Source organism: Stomoxys calcitrans, chromosome 5, assembly GCF_963082655.1.
Source record: "Stomoxys calcitrans chromosome 5, idStoCalc2.1, whole genome shotgun sequence".
NCBI lineage: Eukaryota > Metazoa > Arthropoda > Insecta > Diptera > Muscidae > Stomoxys > Stomoxys calcitrans.
The window spans coordinates 43069107-43090019 of record NC_081556.1 but is presented as its reverse complement, the minus strand read 5'-3'; the positions used below and the strand labels follow the sequence as shown (position 1 = coordinate 43090019).

At 38.6% G+C, this 20913-nt stretch overlaps 1 protein-coding gene across 13 annotated transcripts in view; it reads right to left on the bottom strand.

Moving 5' to 3' along the window:
* Positions 1-20913, bottom strand: part of LOC106087156 (uncharacterized) — a 115903-nt gene that overhangs the window by 38067 nt on the left and 56923 nt on the right. For 6 of the 13 annotated variants that reach the window (XM_059369186.1, XM_059369184.1, XM_059369185.1 and 3 more), the window contains one exon: positions 2096-2755. The exons of 4 other annotated variants lie outside the window; for them this stretch is intronic. In XM_059369186.1, coding sequence (XP_059225169.1) covers positions 2096-2291 — 196 coding nt within the window. In that variant the 5' untranslated portion in view covers positions 2292-2755. The remainder of the gene's footprint in view (positions 1-2095; positions 2756-20913) is intronic. 3 more of the 13 variants (XM_059369189.1, XM_013252084.2, XM_059369188.1) reach the window with 2 other exon arrangements.

The window sequence follows — 20913 nt, the reverse complement described above, 5'->3', positions numbered from 1 at the left end:
AAGGGAGGTTTTAGTACCATTCCCCTTGAAAGCGGATAGTTTTATAACCATTCCCCTCTGGAAGGAGTAATATTAGTACAATTTCCCATCGGTAGGTGTAATTTTAGTACCATTTACCTTGTAAAATGGCAGTTTTATCATCACTTCCTTTGGGAATTGGTAGTTTTCATTTCTCTTGCGAAAGAGTAGTTTTAATACCATATCCCATGGGAAAGGTTAGTTGTAGTAACGTTTCAGTTAAGAAAGGGTAGTTTTAGTACCATTTTCATTGGGTAGTTTTTCCTTGGATTATGATAGTTTAATACAACTTTCTTTAGGAGTGGTAATTTTAATGCCATTTTCTTTGGGAAGTGGCTATTTTAGTACCAATCCTTTGGGAAATTGTACCTCGAGTACCATTCCTTTGGGAAAAGGTAGCATGAGTAGCATTTTCTTCGAGAAGAAGTAGTTTTAGTTTAGTACACTTTCACTAGAAAGGGGAGTTTTTAGTAACGTTTCCCTTGGCAAAATGTAATTTTAGTACCATTTCTCAGTGGAAAATGAAGTTTTGGTACGATTTTCCTTAAGAAATGGTAATGTAAATACCAGTTCCTTTAGGAAAGTGTAGTTTAAGTACCATTTTCTTTGGGTAAGGGTAGTTTTAGTACCATTTCCCTTGGGAAAGTGTTTTAATGCCATTCCATTTCTTCATTATATTGGGAAAAGGTGGATTTAGCACCACTCCCTTTGGCAAAAGCTAGCTTTAGTATCAGTTCCCTTGGCAAATGGTGTTTTTCTTACTATTTTCGTTGGCGCCCCGGTAGCTGAGTTGGTAGCGTGCTTGGATTACCAGTGCAGGGGTCATGGGTTCGATTCCCGCCAGAAGACTTGGTCTGTCGCTACTGTGGCATCACAATCGGCTTAAAATTGTCTAAGTGAGTCTGTAAAGGACTGCCACTCTTACCTAACCTAACCTTCTATTTTCATTAAGCATTGGTAATTTAAATACCAGTTCCTTTAGAGCAGTGTAGTTTTAGTACCCTTACCCCTAGGAGTTGTAGTTTTAGTACCATTTCCTTTGGGATAGTTTAGTTCTTGTATCATTTTTCTTGGTAAAGAGTAGTTTTTGTATCATTTCCTTAGGAAAAGATTTTCATGATACGATTTCCTTAGAAAAGTGTAGTTTTAGTACCATTTAGTTATGAAGGGATAGTTTTTGTACCATATCCCTAGGAAAGGGTTGTTTGGGCACAATTTCTATAAGGAAAGAATGGTTTAGTACCATTTCTCTATGAAAGGATAGTTTTAGTATCATTTTCTTGGAAAAGCGCTCTCTTTCGTACAAGTTTCCTAGAAAATTGTTAATTTAAGAACCAGTTTTTGTACCAGTTTCCTTAGGAGGTTAAGTTTATTTCTTCCTTTTCATTGCTTCTCTTTTTAAAAACTCAGCAAGGGATAGTTTTAAAACCTGTCCAATGGGAATATAAACAAAAACAAAGAAATTTTGAGTTTCTGTGGTCAGGTAAACACTGGAATAAAAACTTCCAAGTAGATATACTTAAAAAAACTGAGTTAAGTTTAACTGTTGCTTTAGTTTTCTGACCACATATCGTTCAATGATTAGTCCTATTACTTTTGTTATAATATTTGAATATGTAATCAGATAAACCCAAACGCTTACTGTCTCCGTTTCTATTCCAATTTGCTTTTATACAAAACCTAATTTTTATGGAAATATTGTAAGATTACATAATTTGGTTAAATTACTCACATGAGAATCGTTTGATATGTACATGGGGACTAAATCCTTATGTTGTATATTAGTTTCATTTGTTGTTATTGTGTGTGTGTGCGTGGCTGTTTTTTATTTTCCATTGTATGTGACAGCAAGTACAGCGAGAGTGTGTATGTGTGACACGCACACTCATTAGTATTACAGTGACTTGAATGTGATTTGTTGTTGTGAGTAGTGTAATGAGTTTTGTTTTTTTTTTTTGCTTATACATATGTGATAGTGTCAGTATGTACTTGAGTGTGTGTGTGTGTGTGTAAGAGAGAGAGATTATTTTTCGATTGTGTACGTTTTTCTTTTGGTATGGAAAGAGTGAGCGCCTACCTTCGCCCACATCATAACCCGGACGATTGGGTGCAAAAAACAGATGTGTCCTGTAGTGAATTTCCTCGGGTTGCGATGTGAGGCCCATGTCACGCGAACGTTTGGTACGATTGGCTTTCGATTGTAGCTTACTACCGCCACCACCGGATTTTCCGCTGGCACCCTCACGAAAATTCTTGCGAAACATTAAATTCATTGTTTTTGATTATTTTCGTTTTTCTCTTTGTTTATGTGTGTTTGTTTGATTTTTTCTTTTTTTTTTTTTTTTGAGGGGGGAGGAGGTGGGTGTGTTTCGTAAAAACCAAAATGGATGTAATGAATGGCCTTTGACTGATGACGGCGGCCCGAAGCACAAGCTTCACTAACTAACTGCTGGTCTAAGGTGCAGTGAACGGGGAGGTGGTATTTTGGTGGGGGTGACAGTGCGCTCAAGTGCAGGTAAAGTTGTTTGATGGATACTATCTAAGGGTATGGTGTTGATGTTGATTTGAATTTTTTTGTATATAAAAATTTCTGTATTGTTTTTTTTTTTTGAAATTTTTGTTTCTTTGCAAGGCCAATTCAACCAATTAAGGTATTGTTTTAGATTTTCACTTTTTTCTTTTGTTGTGTTTTTTTATTGTTCTTCTTCAGAGGTCTGCGTTCTTCACACTTTGAAAGCTTTAAAAAAAAATATTTTAACATGCAACAGCTTTTATACGCTAGTTTTTTTTTCTTTTTTTCGCTTGACTGCACATGAGTTTTGTTGGCCATTTCAGTAATGTTTGCGTTTGCCGGAAACCGGAAATGATTAATATCCGCTATGCCTGCCTATTTGTAGTTAACTTTAGGCCAAAGGATTTTGGGTGTTAACTTTCAAATCACTTAATATCCCTCAGTAAAGGATTTAAGGGATTTCCTTTTGGAAATTTTAGCGAAATTTATGTTCACCACTAACATGCAACACCAAATACGTGTCTGGAAATTTTTATACTTTTGTATAGTGATGCCAAAAACCATAAGGGGCACTTGAACCGACTTTTGTTGTTGCTTTGGTTTAGGAGGCAAAAAATTAATTAAAAAAAGTTGAAATTTTTTTATTGAAAACATTTGGAAACCCCCTCTTAGAAAGAGGGGAGAGAAAGAGAGAGAGAGAGTACGTGGCGTTAGTACCATTTTCCTGCAGAAAGTGAAGTTTAAGAACCACTTCCCAAGAAAAAAGGGTAGTTTTAGTATATCTTCCCTAGGGAAAGTGAAGTTTTAGGAGGCCCCAGTAGCGCAGCGGTTAGCCCCTTCGCCTACGACGCTGAACACCTGAGTTCGAAAATGGTAGTTAGTTACCCTTTTTTAGGGTAAATGATAGTAAGACTATCCTCTCCAAAGGAAAATTGTAGGAAATCTATCCATACCAGCCCACAAATTTCGCTGCACACCCGAGTTCAAATCCTGGCTAGATCATCAGAAAAATTTACAGCGATTATTATCCACTGAAAATTTTTTCTGATGTTCTTTCCAAGATTTGAACTCAGGTGTTCAGTGACATTTGTGGGGTACTACGGATAGATTTTCTACAATTTTCCTTTGGAGAGGGTAGTCTTACTATCATTTACCCTGGGAAAGGGTGTCTAATATGTAGTTTTAGTACAAATTAATTTACAAGGTGGTTGTTTTAGCGCCCTTTGATAGGGGCAAATATAAATTTATCATGTTTCAGTTCTTCTTTTCAAATCAAAGGGAAGTTTTAGTACACTTCGTCATGTGAAAGGTTGTGTACTAAAACTTTCCCCAAGTTAAATGGCAGCCCTAAAACCATTTCCAAGAGAAATGTAGTTTTAGTTCATTTTCCCAGGTAAAATGATAGTTTTAGTACCATTTCCTAGGTGAGAGATTAATTTTTGGCACACTTTCCTTAGTGGAAGTGTAACTATTAGCACCCTACTCCAAGTGAAAGGATAGTTTTAACCAAGCCAAGTGCTTTAGTGCCATTTCCCAAGCAAAATGTTAGTTTAAGTACGTTTTCTAAGTAAAAGAGTAGTTTAAGTTGACTTTACCAAGTGAAAGAGTAGCTCTTATGTACCCTTTCCCAAGTGAAAGGGTAGTTTTACTACCCTTTCTTAAGTGAAAGGAAAATTTTAGAGCCCTTTTCCAAGCGAACGGGTAGTTTTAGTTCCTTTTTCCAATTAAAAGGTTAGTTTTAGTATCTTTTGCCAACTGAAAGTGTAGTTTAGTAAATTTTTTTAAGTAAAAGTAATTGTGGCACATTTTTGCCCCTTCCCAATTGAAAGGGGAGTTTTAGTACTTTTTCCAAGTGAAATGGTAAGTTTAAAAGCTTTCTCAAGTGGAAGGGTAATTTCATAACCTTTTCTAAGATTAACGACAGTTTTAATTCCATTTCAAAGTGAAAGGGTAGCTTTAGTACACTTTCCTAGGGAAAAGGGTAGTTTTAGTAATCTTCGTAAGGAAAACGGTATTTTTAGTACTCTTTCCTTTGGAAGAGGTCAGTTTAATTGACATTTTCTATAGAAAAGCATAGTTTTAGTAACCTTTCTTAAAGAAAAGGATTGTTTTAGTACGCTTTCCTAAGAAAAACGGTACTTTTATTACCCCTTTCTAAGGAAAAGAGCAGTTTTGGTAACCTTTCCTTAGGATAAGGGTAGTTTTACTACCTTTTCCTATGGAAAGGGGGTGGTTTTGATACCCTTTTCATTGGAAAAGTGTTCTAATGCTACCTTTTCCCAGGTAAAAGGGTAGCTTTAGAACCCTTTCCCGTGGGAAAAGGTAGTTTTAGTTTTTTTTCCAACCGAAAGGCTAGATTTAGTACACTTTTTTAAGTAAAAGTAATTTTTGATACCTTTGCAAGTGAAAGTATAGTTTAAGTGAGGGCCACCCTAACGCAGAGGTTAGCATGTCCGCCTATGACGCTTAACGCCAGGGTTCGAATTCTAGCAAGAACATCAGAAACCATTTTCTGCGGTGTTTATCAACTCCGAATGCTGGCGACGTTTGTGATTTACTATGCCATATAAAAACTTCTATCCATAAAGGTGGCGCACTACGGTATGCCATACGGACTCGGCTATATAAAGGAGGTCCCTAGTCATTGAGCTTTAAATTTGAAACGAACAGCACTAAATGATATGTGAGAAGTTTGCCCCAATTCCTTAGTAGAGTGTTCATGACATGATAGTTTAAGTACCCTTTCCCAAGTGAATGAGTAGTTTAAGTATCGTTCCCCAAGTATCGTTCCCCCTTTCCCAAGCAAGAGTGTAATTTTCGTACCCATTTTTCCTAGAAAAGGTACTAAAAGTACCATTTTCTTTAGAAAAAGGTACTAAAAGCACCGTTTTCCTTAGGAAAATGTACTATAAGTAACATTTTCCTAAGGAAAACGGTGCTTTTAGTACCTTTTTCTAAAGAAAATGGAACTTTTAGTACCTTTTCTAGGAAAAATTGCACTTTTAATACCATTTCCTCAGAAAATGGTAGTTTAATTTCCCTTTTCTAAGGAAAACTGTAGTTTTAGTATCATTTCCCTAGCAAAAGAGTAGTTTTAGTACATTTCCTAAGAAAAAACTTGGTTTTTAAGTCCCCTTTGTAGAGTGTTGTAGTACCCTTTCCTTAGGAAAAGGGCAGGTTTAGTACCCTTTCCTTGGGCAAAAGGTAAGTTTATTACCTTTTCTTAAGGAAAAATTTACTTCTAGAATGCTTTCCTAGGGAAAAGGGTAATTTTAAAACCTTTCCCATTTTCCAAGGAAAAAGAAATATCTTTTACTAGGGAAAACGGTACTTTTAGTACCCTTGCCTGAGAAAAAGGGTAGTTCAATTACCCCATTCTAAGGAAAAATCTAGTTTTAGCATCCTTTCATTAGCAAAAGGATTGTTTAAGCACCCTTTTCTTAGGGAAAATGATAGTTTTAGTACCATTTTTTTAAGGAAAAAATTTTTTAGTACCGTAAATAAATACTAAAGGGACAGGTAGTTTTCGTAATCTTTCTTAAGGAAAAGTCTGGTTTTAGTTCCCCTTCCCAATTAAAGGGGAAGTTTTATTCAGGGATTTGGAGCGGGTCGGAGTGGAGCTAAGTGATAGCTTAGAAGGGAGCATAATAGACAGAGCGGGATTGAGACTGGAAACCGTTTAGCTCCGAATTGTGGGAATTCTGCTAACATTCCCGTGAAAATAAGGCCCTGTGGCCCCGCTCCGGTTCGCTGCGAATCTCAGGTTTTAGTATGCTTTTCTAAGGAAAAGGGCAGTTTTAGTAAATTTTTTCAAGTAGAAAGTGGTTTTAGACCTTTTCTATGGAAAATGGTAGTTTTAGGTCACTTGGCAAAAGGAAAAGGGCAGTTTTAATAGCCTTTACTATGGGAAAGTGCAGTTTTAATAGCCCTTTCCTATGGGAAAGCGTAATTTTAGTACCCTTTCCTAAGGCAAAGGTTGGTTTTAGTACTTTTTCCAAAGGAAAAGGGTTATTTTACTAACATTTCCTAAGGAAAGGGGTAGTTTTGAGTACAACCCAGAGTTAATGGTTGTTTAAGTATCCTTGACTAAGGGAAAAGATAGTATTAGTATCCTTTTCTAAGGGAAACATAGTTTCTTGTACCCTTTTCGAAGGAAATAGGCAGTTGTAGCAGCTTCTTAGAGGATAGTTTGAGTACACTTTTCCAAGGATAGTTTGAGTACACTTTTTCAAGGAAAATGACAGCTTAGCTATGGATCCGGCCCGTTTGCGTAGAGCGAAAAAAGGAGCGGACCAATTATTGAGCCTTGTGGAACTCCCTTGGGTACTAGAATTGGCTCTGATATTGAATATCCTACGTACACTGACTGTTGCCTATTACTAAGATATGAAAATGAAAATCTTCTGAACTTCATATATATGTTATGATGATCAACCGAGTCGAAAGCCTTTGAGTGATCTAGTAGGACGAGAAAACCAACATTGCCATCATCAATTTCACTTCTAATTGATTCCGAAACTTCAACTAATATACTAACGCAACCCGGATTGTTTATCGGACAACAAAGATTCATCATGGAGATATTCGGACACTTGTTTATGCAAAATCTTCTCGAAAACTTTCGAGAGGTAACATAATATAGAAATCGGACGGAAATCACTATTCGATTTAGGGATTGTTGTCCAAATAGTTGTATATGCACGGGAGATTAGAATTGAATTAAAGAGATGAGTAAAATAAGGTAGAAGTTTAGAAACTAATATCCTAATTCTAATGGCATTTGACTTGACTGATCTAAGACTATGTAAAACTTCGTTGTGCGATACACATCTAAACTCAAAACTGCAATCAACATTTGTGCTTTCCGAAAGTCTATTAGTGTCTTATTAATAGTAGTCAAAAGAAAACCCAAGTCAAAAGAAAACCAGTAAGGAAAGGCAAAAGTCGGGCGGTGCCGACTATATAATACCCTACACCACCAAGTGCCTGTAGTACTTTGTAAAACTCATCTCGAAATCAAGTCAGACTTTAATTTGGATACAAATTGAAATAGCAATTTAGAACCATGTAAGATTTTCCTACCATAGGACAAAAGATTTGAATTTCCACATCTTTAAAAGGCCATATCGGATAAAAGATTATATGGGATTTATATGGAAACCTCTGCCAATTTTAATGACACATACTGGGGCGTCAAATAGAGATTGACGTCCCAGTATGTGTCGTTGATGTGACCAAAATTTTGGATTTTACTGCCATAAAAGTCCATATCGGATGAAATATACACATTGAAGCTATATCTAAATTAGGACTGATTTTAATGAAATTTTGCGCACGTATTGGAACGTCAATTAAAACGTCTCATGTAAAATCGGCCGAAAATTGTGGATTCTACAGTCTTAAAAGGCCATATCGGATGAACGATATATATGGTAGCTATATCTAAATCTGGAGCGATTTTTATGAAATTTTGCACACATATGCAGACCTTAAATAAAATACCCAATGCTAAATTTTTTGAAGATCGGACCAAAATTGTGGCTTCTACAACCTTAAAAACCCAAATCGTATAAACGATGTATATGGGAACTATATCTAAATCTGAACAGATTTTTATGAAATATTGCACATACATTGAGACTTCACAAAAATGACTCCACACCAAATTTGATAAAGATCGGACCAAAATTGTGGCTTCTACAGCTTTAATAGTTCAAATCGGATGAAAGATACATATGGGATCTATATCTAAATCTGAACCGATTTTTATGAAATTTTCCAGATATATTAAGATCAGTAACAAAACAGTCTGTGCCAAATTTTGTGCAGATCGGTTGAAAATTTTAGCTACTAAGTGCCATTTAAGTGCAAATCGGGCGATACATATATATAGGAGCTATATCTAAATCTGGAGCGATTTTTATGAAATTTCGCACACATATGAACACGTCAAATAAAGCACCTCATGCAAAATTTTGTAATTTTTGGCTTCTACAACCTTGAAAGCCAAATCGGACGAAGGATATATATGGGTGCTATATCTAAATCTGAACCGATTTTTATAAAATATTGCACATACATTGAGACTTCACAAAAATGACTCCACACCAATTTTGATAAAGATCCGGCCAAAATTGCGGCTTCTACAGCTTTAATAGTTCAAATCGGATGAAAGATATATATGGGATCTATATCTAAATCTGAACCGATTTTTATGAAAGTGCCAAATTTTGTGCAGATCGGTTGAAAATTTTAGCTACTAAGTGCCATTTAAGTGCAAATCGGGCGATACATATATATGGCAGCTATATCTAAATCTGGAGCGATTTTTATGAAATTTTGCACACATATGAAGATGTCAAATGGAGCACCTCATGCAAAATTTTGTAAAGATCGGGCCAAAATTGTGGCTTCTACAACCTTAAAAAGTCAAATCGGATGAAAGATATATATGGGATCTATATCTAAATCTGAACCGATTTTTATGAAATTTTGTACACATATGTAGACCTTAAATAAAATATCCAATGCCAAATTTTGTGAAGATCGGAAGAAGATTGTGGCTTTTACAGCCTTAAATAGCCATACCGGATGAAAGATATATATGGGAGCTATATCTAAGTCTGAACCGATTTTTTTTTTTCAAAATCAATAGCGTTTGTCCTTGGGCCAAAAAATTGACATGTGCAAAATTTCGTGACAATCGGTCAACAAATACGACCTGCCTTTTGATTACAAGAATATATGGACTCACAGACAGATAGACGGACGGACGGACAGACGGACATGGCTAAATCGAATCAGAAAGTGATTCGAAGTAGATCGGTATACTTATCAATGGGTATAACTCTTCTCCTTCTTAGCATTGCAAACAATACCCTGTACCATATAAGACGGTTCTCAAAACTTTATCACCACTTGGTGCGCCAAATTGCCTATCACACTCACATTGAACACACGCACACACACACTCATACTTTAATAAACGCCGACACATATCCATTGTATTTATAGAAATTCAAATTCAATTTCCATGGTGTTGGTTGTGTGTGGCTATGATTGTTTATTTCGGAAGGACTAAGCAAAATGGCAGGTTGTTTATTTACTTTAATCGTAGTATAATATAAGAATACAATCAAAATAACAATAACCATATTTGTTGTGTTCTGACAATACATGCCATATAATTGTTGTAATAAATTAAACAAATCTATGAGTCGTAGCCTTTGCACCGCACCCCTCCCCGCATCGTCAACGTTGTGTATTAAGTGGATTTGAATGGAAGGAAATGGTTATAGTATTCCCTACAGGAAGTCATAGCATTTAACGAAATCTACTTTTCTGTGTTGTTATTTTATTTTTCTTGGTAAATTTCTCCTATACACGCACAAAGGCATAGCCGTAAATTAACCATGTTTTGGGCAAAGAAAATTGAACTTTATGAACCTTTCCTCACATGCAGGGACAAAAGTTCGCATGGCTATAATTGGCTTTTGGTTCTGCTCTTGCCCTGTCTCCCTCCTCCCTCTCACCTAGAGGCAGATGGATAATGGAGATTGAGCAATCATTAAGCACACACTTGTATAAATATTGTGTGTGTGTGTGTGTGTTGCACACTTTATTAAATTGTGGCATAAAATTTGCCTTTCGTTACCAAATAAATGAATGGATGAATGAACGATGGAAAAACGCTAAAGTGTCCTTGAAGTGAAAATACATTTTTTGTTCACCCAAAAATTGAGAAATAGGTTGATTAGATTTTCAATAATCAAGCATGAATATGATGACTCTCATTTAGGCATTTGGATATTGAAACACATCCATTTGCGCAATTCGATTATGTGTGCTTCACCTGATGACATGGTGTTGGACTATTATTATATAGCGGAACATTGAATGTTATTGGAAAAAAACCGAAGGGGAGCTGAAGTATCCCAACCTTTTGGAAATTCTTGAAAATACAAGGCTTCCGATTCAGCGTAATGCTGGCATTTCAGGTAAACACTACGGCGAGATGGGACAAATGTTCTGTCATAGTCAAAAGTAAAGTAAAACGGAGGCCACCGTAGCGCAGAGGCTAGCATGTCCGCACGTGACGCTGAATCGAGGGATCGAATCCTGGCGAGAACATCACGAAAATTTTCAGCGGTGGCTGTCCCCTCCCAATGCTGTCGATATTTCGGAGGTACTGTACCATTTGGTATGGCAGCCATGCTAAAACTTCTCCACAAAGAGGTGTCGCACTGCGGCACGCCGTTCGGATTCGGCAATAAATAGGAGGTCCCTTATCATTGAGCTTAAACTTGAAACGGACAGCACTCATTGATATGTGAGAAATTTGCCCCAGTTCTTTAGTGGAATGTTCATGGGCGAAATTTGCATTTGCATACCATTTGGTATGGCAGCCATGTAAAAACTTCTCCACAAAGAGGTGTCGCACTGCGGCTAGCCCTTCGAACTCGGCAATAAACAGGAGGCCCCTTATCATTGAGCTTTAACCTGAATCGGACAGCACTCATTGATATGTGAGAAGTTTGCCCCTGTTCCTTTATAGAAGGTTCATGGGCTAATTTGCACTTACAAAAACGTCCAGATGTATGTTTTTATACTTTACTACAAACGCTTGATAAAAGCTGCGACTTAACTTAAGCAGAAAGCCTTGGATCGAATCCTGGCGAGAACATCATGAAAATTTTCACCGGTGGTTATCCCCTGCTAATGCTGGCAAAATTTGTGAGGTATTGGGTTGCCCAAAAAGTAATTGCGGATTTTTCATATAGTAGGCGTTGACAAATTTTTTCACAGCTTGTGACTCTGTAATTGCATTCTTTCTTCTGTCAGATATCAGCTGTTACTTTTAGCTTGCTTTAGAAAAAAAAGTGTAAAAAAAGTATATTTGATTAAAGTTAATTCTAAGTTTTATTCAAAATGCATTTACTTTCTTTAAAAAAAATCCGCAATTACTTTTTGGGCAACCCAATACTATGCCATGTAAAACTTCTCTCCAAAGAGTTGTCGCAATGCGGCACGCCATACGGAATCGGCAATAAATAGGAGGCCCCTTATCATTGAGCTTAAACTTGAATGGGACAGCACTCATTGATATGTGAGAAGTTTGCCCCTGTTCCTTAGTGGAATGTTCATGGGCGAAATTTGCATTTGCAAAAACGGCCAGATGTATGTTTTTATCCTTTACTACAAATGTTTGATCAAAAGCTGCGACTTAGGTTAGGTTGAAGAGAGGGTGCAGATATTAATCCGCCCCTTGCCACTATGGACATACACCTAAGACAGTAATCGGCTTTTTTTGTGCTCTAAAAACTATAAAGTAACCTCTAAAAAGAAAATTTTAAGTTAGGAATTCTGTGCTACTTAAAAAATCCTTCATTTTTTTCCATGCCACTCCCCTAAGCTGGTTCATGTCTGGTATTGTGTCTCCACCTAAGTACCGGTATTTGTTGGAAGCGAAAGGCGGGTAATGACAAATGAAATGCTCCAACGTCTCATCATCATCCTCGCATGCCCTACACATGCTATCACTTGCCGCACCGATTTTATATAAGTGAGCTCGTAGCCCTTTGTGTCCCGTTATGATACCAATAGCCATTCTGACCTCCATTTTACTTCCTTTCAGTAATAGCCTCGTCTTCTTACGATCGGGATGCCACCATTGATTTTCGCCTTCCTACCGACCGTTTCGCTGTTCCACAATGTTGCATGCGCATTCGTCGCCCACTCCCTTAACTCGGACTGCGTCGAACCGAAAGGCTTCGGGTTAACCAAGTTTATTGAAGGCAGTCCTCTCGCCTTCACCGCCAAATCGTTCGCCCTTTCATTTCTCCTTACTCTGTTATGGCCCGGCACCCAAACGATGCAAATTTTCCCATTCTCAGAGAAGGCGTTATTCTCCTTCCATCATTGCAAGACTGTTCGTGACCTTACCGTCCTGGTTGTTATTGCCCTTATGGCAATTTTACTGTCTGTAAAGATGTTCACACTCGACGTCCTCGCGTTAGCACCACACCACTTCACGCATTCCGTGATCGCCGAGATCTCCGCCTGCAGGACCGTATTATGGTCGGGCAGTCTAAAACAGATCTCAGTCCCTGGGTTCTCAATGTAAACCCCCAGGCCCACTCTGTCCTCTAGCTTTGATCCATCCGTGTAACATGATCTTCCAGATGGCAATACCAGGGTTCCGTCAATCCAAGACTGTGCCAATGGCTGCTGTGCCTCGCACTCGGCTTCAAAGTTCATCTCAGATATCCGATTGGAAACCTCTTCCCTTCCTTCCAGATTTCCTATCGACGCTTCGATTATACCGCGATGGTATGAGCTGCTCCCGTCCTCAATCCTTTCTCCAATCGCCTTAAGTTTCATAGCCGCAGTGGCTGCGTCACACTTAATTTGTATGTCAATGGATCGGATATCTACAATAGTCTCTAGTGGACGTGGTCCTCATCGCTCCGCATATGCCAATACAACATGTTCTCTGAACCTGTTGTATGGTCCTTATGTTGAACTTTTTCTCCATAGCAGTCCACCAAACTACTGAGGCGTAAGTAAGTATTGATCTAATCAAGCTCCTATAGAGCCAGTGGACTATCCTCGGATTCAGGCCCCATTTCGAGCCTACGGCTCGTCTACATAGTGCCCAACATCTGTACGCTTCTGAATGTGACACTTCCAATTCAGTTTTCTGTTCAATATCACTCCTAAGTAATTGACCTTGTCAGATATCGAAATCGTCTTATTGAGGAAACGTGGTGCGAAAAATTCGCCCACCTTCGTCTTCCTCGTGAACAGCCAAATTTCAGTCTTCTCTGGATTAAGAAACCCAGAGGTCTCGGGTCTAGCCCAGTCATATGCCATATGCAAGACCTTTTGAGCCCTTCTGCATAACTCGTTCGGATCCTTACCCCTTAGAAGTATTATAACATCGTCTGCGTAGCAGACGGGTTCAAATTCGTTCTCAGTCAGCATCCGTAATAGGTCATTTATGGTGGTCACCCTTAGGAGTGGCGATAAAATGCCTCCCTGTGGCGTGCCCTGCTGCGACTTATTAGTAAAAATAATCAACTTATTAGTAAATTTTTTTACATTCTGTACATCTGTGGGACGGCATAGAGATCGTATCATATGCGGACGATTGTACGATCATGGCATCAGGCCCCCCACAAATTCGCGTGAGGTGAATACTGAGCTGACTGTGATGGTCGATGGAGAAATGATTCCGACCATCAAGTGTCCCAAAATGCTTGGCGTCACATTTGACAGCTCTTACATATTCTCCCCACATGCCACAGCAATTTACGATATAGTCAAATGTAGAAACAAGGTCCTCAAGTCACTTGCCGTCAGCACTTGTGGTGCAGACAAAGAAACTTTGTTGACTACGTCCAAAGCAATTGGCCGGTCTGTGGTAAGCGTGCAGCGCCAGCTCTGTGACACGCAGTGTAATTTTATTCAGATCTGGCAGAAAGCCACCCTCCGAACTGCGACGGGCTGTCTGCTCAGTTCTCATGTGGACCACCTCCATCAGGAGACAAAGATCCTACCAGTGCGAAGACATAACTACAATACATGCTGTCTAAGCAATACCTTTTGGGCTGTTATCGCAGAGACCATCCAAATCATCATCTTCTGGATAGCTATCCACCGCCCAGAAGCCTTAAGGTAGATCTACATGATCTAGAGCATGAGGTTTAGCGCTACAAGAGAGAACCTCTAGATCAAGCGGCTTATCAAGCGGATGTAGACAACATTCATGCAGACACGGTAGCAGATGCGGTAAAAAGCCACCGAGTGAATGTAGTCCTTGGACAACGACCGCCTCCCATTACACCTGAAGAAATTGACCTCCCTCGGCAAACCAGAGTAGTTCTGGCTCAATTACGTGCCGGCAGATGCAGCCGCCTCAACTCCTACAGAGCTAGGAGTGATGCCGACGTGCGAGATGTATGTCCCGATTGTAACCAGGGACCGCACAATACACGTCACCTGTTTAACTGCCCGGTCAGACCCCCTCAACTCAGACCCAGGTCTCTGTGAACGCACCCCAACTTAGTCGCAGAATTCCTGGGTCTTGACACTCAACAGAATCAAGCAGACGAAAGATAGAACACTATAAACTGCTACAACAACAACAACGTCAAGTTCGATCTCATTATCTATTTAGAACATAAATCTACTTCATATGATTTATCAACGCCATTGAAGGATTTTATGAGCTTTTGTTCCATTTCCATAAAAAAATCGTTCCTTTTATTCCAAACACAAAAATTAGTTTTTAATATTTAGGCATTTTGTAGAGATGTTTACAAATGGTGCCATTGTGGCGTATGAGTTTTGTAAGGATTTTCGTCTACAACAAGTATACGCACCGAAGGCTTTCCACTTAAATATCTGTCAAAAATTGTTAGGCAATCAATCTTCAAACTTCAATCTAGCAATATTTGCCATTTAAATATTTTTGACCCATATCCAGTCAAACATATCCAGGGAAGCACAGTGGTATCGGAAACAAAACAAATAAAAAATAATATGTCATTTTTGAACGGTAAGATATAATATTACGAAATTTGATATGATGTTTGTTTTAAATATGTCAAATAGACCTTTTCGTGGTCCAAGAAAGTTATTCCCGGCTCAACGAAATGTTGTATGGCCCAAAAAGGGATAACTTAAGCACGATTTCCAGTTATTGTTTTTGTTGCTAGATGGTTTAGAAGGCATTTTGGGATCGGTATTAAATCCAAATATGGATATAGAAATGTTATGAAGTTTCGAATTTAGAATATATTGAAAAAGTAAAATATTTCCGGCATTACTTCAGAAAGAAGGCGGAGTATTTGGATATACTTCAAAATCCTGGCAGGATGCAAGTGTGGCTAATATATTCAATCCCAGCAAGGCAAGTTATCTGGCATCAAAGTCCAATAGACCTGTAAGCCTTACGTTATTATATATATTATATTACTCAAAACCTTGGAGCGTATAGCGATGCCCAGCGAATAGCTCAGATACAAGCAGTATGCATATGTGGAGCTCAATGGAGACCACTCAGCACGACGTTGTGTACAAAAAAGAAGAATACTTCGATACCAAAATGTTTACTTTAATAGTGTGCGTTGACAACGAGGCCTTTAAAAAATATGAGGATCTACACATTGATTCAATCCTTAGATCAGATTCGGTTGGACCGGGACCTTAAAGACTGGATAAGCCATATGCTAAGGTATAAAGCCTCATTATAAGAAGAGATGTTAATGGACATCACTAGATTTAGGGAATTTAAGAAATCAACGCAAGGGGCGAGCTGTTAATTGAATATGTTAGGTTGCCCAAAAAGTAATTGCGGATTTTTTAAATGAAAGTAAATGCATTTTTAATAAAACTCAGAATGAACTTTAATCAAATATACTTTTTTTACACTTTTTTTCTAAAGCAAGCTAAAAGTAACAGCTGATAACTGACAGAAGAAAGAATGCAATTACAGAGTCACAAGCTGTGAAAAAATTTGTCAACGCCGACTATATGAAAAATCCGCAATTACTTTTTGGGCAACCCAATATAAGTTGCAATCTGGCAATTTGTAATTTAGGGAATAAACCGGCCTTTATTATCAGGAACAGGCAGGAGGTACTAAACATAACTTTTGTACCGTAGCATAGAAGCGGAAGAATATGCGACTGGGAAGTGTTGGATAACCACAGCTTCTCTAATTATAGATATAATTTTCTCAGTCTTGGAGAAAACACTACAGAAGTGGGCCTTCGGCTAAACAGAAGAAAGTCGGATTGGGATAATTTTCGGCACAAATTCTGCACCACTATTCCTTCTATAATAGAAAAAGAAATAAAAACTGTTTAGGACATTAACATAATGGTCAAGCGATTGACGAAGGCCCTGAAAGACTCGTTCTTGTCAGCATGTCCTAGTGTCAAGCCAATGGGCAAACAGCGATCGCCATGGTGTACCCCAGAACTGGTTGGTCTAAGGAATGGCTGCAGAAAACTTTTCAACAGAGCGAAAGCCACAAGGGCACCACACAATTGGGAATAAGGCTGGGCTTAGAAAATACAAGGGTGAGCTGAGAGAGATTCAGAATAAATCCTGGTTGCAATTTTGCAGCTCCGTGGAGTATACATCTGAGGCCTCTAGGTTAAAGAGACATCCTATCCTCGAAACCTATTACGGTGGGATATATTCAGAAGCCGGAGAATGCATATACAATGTCTAGTGAGGAAACACTAGAACTACTCGTTGATACACATTTGCCAGGAAACTCTCCAACGCACAGTGATGGCACCCATTGGCAAAAATTAAAAACCAAAAACATTTCATCTGCAGAAACTTTTAAATGAATGTGTAGCTTCATTTACACTAAGTCAACCTCCGTGTTTACTTTTATAGGCTGTTCTATGGGCTACATATGCAAAGTTGCTTTTGTACCCAAGTTCCATGACAAACTATACAGCAAAATATCGGCAAAGGTTTCAAGAAAGCTCCTAAAAAGATGCAATCTGCCGAAGTTTGCAGATGAGTGTGTGGTATCATTTACACTTAGGTTAGGTTGAAAAGAGGGTGCAGAGACACCTAAGCCAGTAATCGGCTTATTGTGCGCACTAAAAACGTAAAAGTAACCTCGAAGAAGAAAATTGAAAGTTAGAAATTCCGGGCTACTTACAAAATCCCGTCTCATCATCATCCCCGCATGCCCTACACATGCTATCACTTGCCGTACCGATTCTATATAAGTGAGCCTGTAGCCCTTTGTGTCCGTTATGATACCAAAGCTATACTGACCTCCATTTTACTTCCTTTCAGTAATAGCCTCGTCTTCTCACAATCGGGATCCCCCCATAGGATTTTCGTCGTCCTACCGACCGTGTCGCTGTTCCACAATGTTGCATGCGCATTCGTCGCCCACTCCCTTAACTCGGCCTGCGTCGACCCGAAAGGCTTTGGGTTAACCAAGTTTATTGACGGCAGTCCTCTCGCCTTCACCGCCAAATCGTCTGCCCTTTCATTTCCCCTTACTCCGTTATGGCCCGGCACCCAAACGATGTGGATTTTGTTATCCTCAGAGAAGGCATTAATCTCCTTCTTACACTGCAAGACTGTTCGTGACCTCACCGTCCTGGTTGTTATTGCCCTTATGGCAATTTTACTGTCTGTAAAGATGTTCACACTCGACGTCCTCGCGTTAGCACCACACCACTTCACGCATTCCGTGATCGCCGAGATCTCCGCCTGCAGGACCGTATTATGGTCAGGCAGTTAAAAACAGATCTCAGTCCCTGGGTTCTCAATGTAGATCCCCAGGCCCACTTTGTCCTCTAGCTTTGATCCAACCGTGTAACATGATCTTCCAGATGGCAATACTAGGGTTCCGTCAATCAAAGACTGTGCCGATGGCAGCAGTGCCTCGCACTCGACTTCAAGGTTCATCTCAGGTATCCGATCGGAAACTTCTTCCCTTCCTTCCAGGTTTCGTATCGTCGCCTCGATTATACAGCGATGGTATAAGCTGCTCCCATCCTCAATCCATTCTCCCATCGCCATCGTGGCTGCCTCACATTTAATTTGTATGTCAATGGGTCGGATATCTAGAATAGTGTTCAGTGCCCTAGTGGGCGTGGTCCTCATGGCCCGCTCCGCCTATGCCAAGACAACAAGTTCTCTGAACCTGTTGTATGGTCCATATGTTACACTTTTTCTCCATAGCAGTCCACCAAACTACTGTATAACCAGTTTACTATTCTCGGATTCAAGCCCCATTCACTTAAAATTTCAAATAAAAGCCATTGGATATTTATGCCCTTTAAGGAAATTGTCGGTTTTGGCCACTCTTTTGACACTCATACGCTGCCCTGCATAAGTGACCACACACTCAAATCGATAAAATTTTTTAAATATAGACAGACTTAACAGAGCCACCTTGGGGTTAAAAAAAAACCTAAAATTATACTTTTAAATTATAACAATCATTTGTGGTGACGTCAATGCGTTATTAATTCAATCTACCAAAAAAACCACACACACACACAACAAAAATGAAACCATATCAAGGATATTTATATTTAACTCACACACCCATACAAAAAGTTTCTAAAGCAAACCATCACATGAAATAAGGACTCGACTATGGACATACACTTGTCTCTGGCTAAATTTAGAAATTCTCATTATTATTCATTTCAGTCTATGGCAAATGAGTTTTGTCATTCCACTTTGTGTGTGATTTTTTTTCAATTATTGAGATTTTTTTATTTTTTTCATAATACCGTGCAATTTGAAAAAAATTTTAAGCATTTCTTTGGGGTGAATGATTGCTAGAAAGCAACAAGTATTTGTTTTTGTTTTTTTTCCCACTTTTTCTTCTTCTTTTAGACTGCATGGTCTATTAGTTGGCCAACTGGCTGGCTGGCTAGGCTGTTTGGCTTGTCTGCATTGCTTATTTGCTTGCTGCCATTAAATATTACAACATATAAATTAGGCGATACTGCTGCCCAAAACTGTGTTTGTTGGCATTCGAAACCAAAACAAAAAGTCAAAAAAAAAATACAACAAAAACAAAAAAGCTACAATAAAAATGTTTTGAGTGCACACTAAGCTCTCTTTTAATAGATAAACATCCATATCTAACATTAATCCATTCAAAGTGACAAATACCCAAAGACGGACAGACAGACAGACAAACAGATATACACTCGCTCTCACATAACAAGATAAACATACTATGCAGTAGATATGAGCGTACACCCAAATAAATGATGCGATAACTATCAACAGATGTTTGTCAGTGTGTTTGTGTGAATGTATGTTTGACTCTTTGCCGCCCTCTTACGAATGGATATGTGATTTATGAGATCGTTTATTCCGTTAGACTTGATGTCACACACAAAGCCTTTGCTTTGCTTTGCCTTTGCGCTCTCTCATAAATCCACACAGAAAAATTTTAAACAAATGGACACACACACACACACACACAAGTTGATGAGTGTGCCATAGTAGAGTATATATGAACGTCATGCCACAGTATTTGCTTATCGTCTGGGTGATACTAAACTTCACTATGGGGAAATTTGAAGAAATATCAAAAGGCTTTGCGATAAATATTTAATTTCTGCATGAAATGTGAACATTTAAAATGAAATCACACAATGAGTGTTTATACACCGAAGGGGCTTTGAGAGTTTATGGCTCAACAAATCTATGATGTGTTCAAGTGTAATATAAAAAGACAATAGAAAATTCCTTTTTGTAGCAACTACTGAAGGGCGGCGGTGTATTTATTTTGTCATTCCGTTTGCAACACATCGAAATATCCATTTCCGACCCCCAAAGTAGATATATTCTTGATCCTTGTTCGTCTGTCTATCTGTATGATGAAATAAAGATTGCGCTGAAACTTTGTGCAGGATTGAATCTAGGCACTTGAAACACTTCCTATTAGTCATCCTATCCTATTAGTAGGTCACTTGGGATTGTAATGGTCCATTTACGGTCCATGTTTTGATATAACTGCCATTTAAACCGATCTGAGCCCCTCTACAGGGCGCAATTCTTATCCGATTTGGCTGAAATGTAGCATGTAGTGGTTTGTTCTGACTTTCAATAAATGTACAAGAAGGTCTAAATCGGTTCATAGCCTTTTCTAATTTTCTTTATGATTATACCCTACACCACCACTGTGGTACAGGGTATTATAGATTTGTGTATTTGTTTGCAACGCTAAAAAGGAGAAGAGCTAGACCCATTGATAAGTATACCGATCCACTCAGAATCACTTTCTGATTCGATTTAGCCATGTCCGTCTGTGAGTCCATGTATTCTTGTAATGAAAGTGCAGGTCGTATTTGTTGTCCGATTGTCACGAAATTTTGCACATTTCACTTTTTTGATCCAAGAACAAACGCTATTGATTTTGAAAAAATCGGTTCAGATTTAGATATAGCTCCCATATATATCTTTCGTCCGATATGGACTTTTAGGGCTGTAGAAGCCACAGTTTCAGTCCGATCTTTAAAATATTTTGCGCAAGGTGTTTTACTTGATGTCCTAATATGTGTGGAAAATTTCATGAAAATCGGTCCAGATTTAGATATAGCTCCCATACATATCTTTCATCCGATATGGCCGTTTAAGGCTGTAGAAGCCACAATTTTTTATCGATCTTTACAAAACTTGGCAAGGGGTGTTTTATTTGACGTATCCATATGTGTGTGTTCATAGAAATCGGTTCGGATTTAGATATAGCTCCCATATATATGTATCGCCCGATTTGCACTTAACTGGCCGTAGTAGCTACAATTTTCAACCGATCTGCACAAAATTTCCCATATATATCTTTCATCCGATCTGGCCTTTTAAGGCTA